The following is a 4,484-nucleotide window of genomic DNA, read 5'->3' on the forward strand; positions in this document are numbered from 1 at the left end:
CTGTTTATGTAACCTTCTGCTTATCTGCTTTTAAAATTAATTTACCGGTTTGTTCATTTGCTTGTTTCATGATTTACTTACATATTTATCTATCTGTGTATAAATGCATAACGTGCAAGATTTCAGGAGAAAAAAGAAGGTATAGCAGTAAGGTGAAGAGGAAATAGATAAAATAAACGAAAAGAGAGGAGGAGAAATAGAACTACAACAGATTTTGAATAAAATGAAAAAAAGTGTCCAAGAATGAATAACTGAGGCTCGGGGGACCAAAAGTACCAGAGAAACCTGAGTATGGTTAACTAATACGCCACTAAAAATAAATAGCAAAAATAACGATACCAGTAAAAAAACAACAACAAAACAACAACAGCAAAAACAACTATTCTGATTCTCAATAAGGATAAAAATAGACACAAAACCAGCAACGCGCACTTCACTTCACTTCCTCCTCCTCCTCCTCCACGAAGTTTCCCGAAAACGTAAAAAAAATAACCAGAACTCGAGCCACTTTTTCTTTCCTCGAAATGCCGAGCCTCTCTCCCTATTCTCCCTCGTTATCATCTATCCTACTTCCTTATCTATCGGTAAGCGAAAGTGATTAGATAACAGGTGAAATCACAGATAACACGGGAAAGCCAGAGGGAGGGAGACCCCGAACCTTATGCTGGGGCGACAAAAGGGCGAATTTCTCTTCGTTTCTCCACGGGAATAAGCTCGGTGCACAAACACGGGTTATTTTCGACTTAACGTATGGCACCGACTTATTATCGCAGTTATTTCCAGTTTCTATTTATTAACATTATCACCACTATCTTTGGAACTGCTGTCATTATCACTATGTATCATTATCGTCACAACTGTCAATGTTAATGACAGCGTCACCACAATTTCGTATTGCTTTTGTCATTAATGTTTATGGCAGAAGCACTGATTATATAAGTTACATATTTGGTCTATCTATGAAGTGAATTAAAGTATACCAGAATTGCCTGTGTGTGTGTGTGTGTGTGTGTGTGTGTGTGTGTGTGTGTGTGTGTGTGTGTGTGTGTGTGTGTGTGTGTGTGTGTGTGTGTGTGTGTGTGTGAGTGTGTGAGTGTGTGAGTGAGTGAGTGTGTGAGTGAGTGAGTGATGTGTGTGAGTGAGTGAGAGTGAGTGAGAGTGAGTGAGTGAGTGAGTGAGTGAGTGAGTGAGTGAGTGAGTGAGTGAGTGAGTGAGTGAGTGAGTGAGTGCGTGAGTGAGAGGAGAGAGATAGGAGAGAGAGATGAGAGAGAGGGTGAGTTGGCGAGTGGCGAGTTGTGATTGTGAGAGACTGAACAGTGCTTGTTTGCACTTGCTTGTTCTTGTCTTGTTGTGGTTGTAATAGAACATATAGACACACAATCATATGCATGTAAACTCCGTGTATTAATCTACACACGTCTGGCCAATACAAACACCTGTGTAAATAATCAGCCTATCGCCTTACGTACGACCCCCCTAAACGACAAACGAGGAGCTGGACGACTTACCTCACGGTCGTAGAGTTGGCCGCCGATCCTCCAGGATCCGACCCACCACCTGAGGCTGCCATGACCAGAGTCACATGCAGGAGGTGCTGGGTCAGGGGTCGGGGCCTCGGGTCAAGGAGGTCAGTATCATCCTGTAGACTTGGCTGCAGGGGAACCACCACCTGGGGGGGTGGGGGTCAGGAGGGCCCGAGGGAGGAGGCGAAGGAGGAGGAGGACGAGGACGAGGAGGAGGGGGTCGAGGAGGGAAGGAGGTTGGGAAGTCTGCTTATCAATGGACGCCCACAGCAGGAGGAAGGGGTCGGGGTGGGGGTGGGGGGCGCAGGAGCAGGTGTGTCCATCCAGCATGGCATTCTGGCGGCACGACCTGCGTCCTGCACACGCGCGCGCACACAAACACACGCACTACGACTCCCTGTCCTGGCTGAGGGGAGGGGAGGAGAGGGGGAAGAGGGCAAGTGTGGCTGGGGAGGAGGGGAGGGGACGGACGGCACCACATCCACTGTCATATCCCTTGTCAGTCTCTCTTCTCTCGGGCAGCGTTGTCACCACCTGTCGGGCGAGGGGGCGCCTCTCCCCTCGCCGCCCGAGGGTCGCTGCCTCGTGCACGCCTGGCAACCTGCCTTCGCTCGCTCTGGCAGGCTTCTCACAGTCTCTCGCTGTCTGCCACTCGATTTTCAGCTTTCGTTTCATTATTATGTATTCTCTCTCTTTCTGGTCTCGCAAGAATCACTTTAGTCCATCAAACAGTCTTTAGGGTGAGCGTGCGTGCGTGCGTGTGTGCCTTGCTGGGTCGGCAACATGTCGCCGTGACGTCACCACCTGGCGAGCCTCCAGCTGGTAACGATCGTGTGCTGGTCATGTGGGCTCACTGAACGGGTCACTCCTTTTCAGCAGTCATTGAAATAATACTCCTTTGGCGAACGTAACGACACACGGTCGGTGGCTATGGCGTGGAATCCTACGGAACGGAACTACACACTTACTCGTCATGTACATATCACAATTGTCGGTGGCGCTGCGGTCAGCAGTGTCGGCAGCAGCAAGGGCAGCAGGGCCAGGTTGTCGCCAGCCTGCTGCCTCTGCTGCTGCCTGCTTGCCACCGCTGGTCTGGCCCTGTCGCCGCCACTACCTCGCGTAAATGGAAAATGGAGGCGTCACAAGTCACTGGCCGCCGCCGCCTGTGTCCCGGTGGCGTGCCACCGCACTCCTCGGCGGGCGGCGCGGCTCGAGGGCCAGCCCTACGCAACGTCACCAGGTGTTTGCTGTTGGCACTGAGCGGGCCGCGGTCGGGCTCGGGGCCCGAGGAGCCCGGGCAGGGCACTGGCACTAGGCGCACTGCAGCCACCCGCACGTGCACGTGTACGACTGCGGCGGTGCGGGCGCGGGCACGATGGGCGCGTAGTAGTAGCCGTTGCTGTAGATGACGGGCGGCGGAGGAGCTATGTGAACGTCGAAACTGCTGCTGCTGCTACTGCTGCTGCTGCTGGTGGTGCTACTGGTGTCGCTGCAGTGCTGCTGCTGTTTGGCGTAGAGCCGCTGCTGTTCAGTATAGAAGACTTGACAGGCCAACTCGTCGATGAGGTTGAGGGTCTGGCGCCTCTCGTGGCCCATGAGGCAGACGGTGGACTCGTCCACCACACGGTGCAGCACCATCAGGTACTCGTAGCGCAGCGCCTCGTCGGCGCCCACGAAGTGGTTCCACAGGTACGCCTCCAGTTTGGACTGCTGCTGGTTCACGTCGGGGAAGTCTATGAAGAAGCGCGAGCACATGTACCGCTCGAGCGTCTTGATCTCCTCGGGGCGCGCGGGCTCGTAGTCCTTGACCAGCAGGTTGCAGTACTTGAGCAGGCCGCCGCCGCGGATCTCCTCGGGGTTCTTGGTGGCGATGAACTTCTTCTGCAGGTGGTAGAGCGCCTCGGAGAAGTCGCCGTACACGCTCTCGCCCACCACCGTCGGGTAGAAGTTCTCGCTGATGGGCATCTCGGCGCAGTCGTAGAACAGCAGCAGCGAGTCGAGAACAATCTGGAAGGAGTCGACAGAGAACTCGAACTGCCGCTTCATGCTGTCGACGAACTTGAGCTCGACGTTCCTGCCGCCGTTGTTGGAGAGCGAGATGAGCGACCAGCGGTCCGAGTCGTTCACCTTGACCATCTTGTTGACGTAGCCCTCCTTCATGGAGCACGACGACATGCGCTTCTTACTCACGCCCTCGGGCAGGTAATCCACTAGCACTTCGAGCACTGCATTTTTCACGCGGTCGTAATTCCTCGGGCTGCTCAGGTCCACGGCAAAGATGAGGTCGAGGTCGTTGTAGGCCTGGTCGGCCTCGGTGGCCAGGATGTGCGAGGCGGCGCCGCCGTTGATGCGAATGTCCCGCACCGTCATGGAGTCGGCCTCCAGCTTGGCCCTCACCATCGACACCAGGTCCCGCAGGCGGATCTCCAGCGTCGGGAAGTTCCCGCGCCCGTGGATGGGCACGACCTCATGCAGCACATCATTCAGTCGTCGAACCTGTTCGTAACTCAGGACCGCGAACCTCTGGTCGTCCATATTGACGTTGATGAGACCTTCCATCTTGATGCGAAGTCGCTCTTCGGTGGTGCCGAGACTGCCGCTCTGTGGGCAGAAGGCAGGGGTGAGTTGGGGTAGCAAGAGCAGAGCGGTATCGAGTGAGAGTCGTGTGCGTGCGTACTAGCCCAGCCGTGTCCTCACCCCACCACAGCCACTAGTCAACTGACAACTGAGTCGGGAGGCCCGAGCATGCGAGGTCTGGACGGTAAGCGCCAGATCTAGCAGGTGGCGGGCGAGTGTGTGGCGGCCATGACGTCACGGCCAACATACACACGCACGCACATGAAACTCACTGCCGCAGAAAGCTGCACACTCACTGCACTATCTGGGTCTCTCCTGGACAACTGTTCACACAACTCTCAGCCGCTATTTACCAATATATATTCAGAAAAAAACTCATCGTAA

At 54.4% G+C, this 4,484-nt stretch overlaps 1 protein-coding gene across 1 annotated transcript; it reads right to left on the reverse strand.

Moving 5' to 3' along the window:
* Positions 1-1,484: 1,484 nt before the first annotated feature.
* On the reverse strand, positions 1,485-4,262 carry LOC125031442 (terminal nucleotidyltransferase 5C-like). The gene has a single exon (XM_047622184.1). The coding sequence runs from the start codon at positions 4,080-4,082 to the stop codon at positions 2,835-2,837; it is 1,248 nt and encodes a 415-aa protein (XP_047478140.1). The 5' UTR covers positions 4,083-4,262; the 3' UTR covers positions 1,485-2,834.
* Positions 4,263-4,484: the final 222 nt, after the last annotated feature.

Source organism: Penaeus chinensis, chromosome 2 (genome assembly GCF_019202785.1).
Source record: "Penaeus chinensis breed Huanghai No. 1 chromosome 2, ASM1920278v2, whole genome shotgun sequence".
In the NCBI taxonomy this organism is placed as follows: Eukaryota; Metazoa; Arthropoda; class Malacostraca; order Decapoda; family Penaeidae; genus Penaeus; species Penaeus chinensis.

Bases quoted from the DNA above. Each gene is read 5' to 3' on its own strand.
- LOC125031442 (XM_047622184.1), bottom strand. From the start codon at position 4,082: ATGGAAGGTCTCATCAACGTCAATATGGACGACCAGAGGTTCGCGGTC.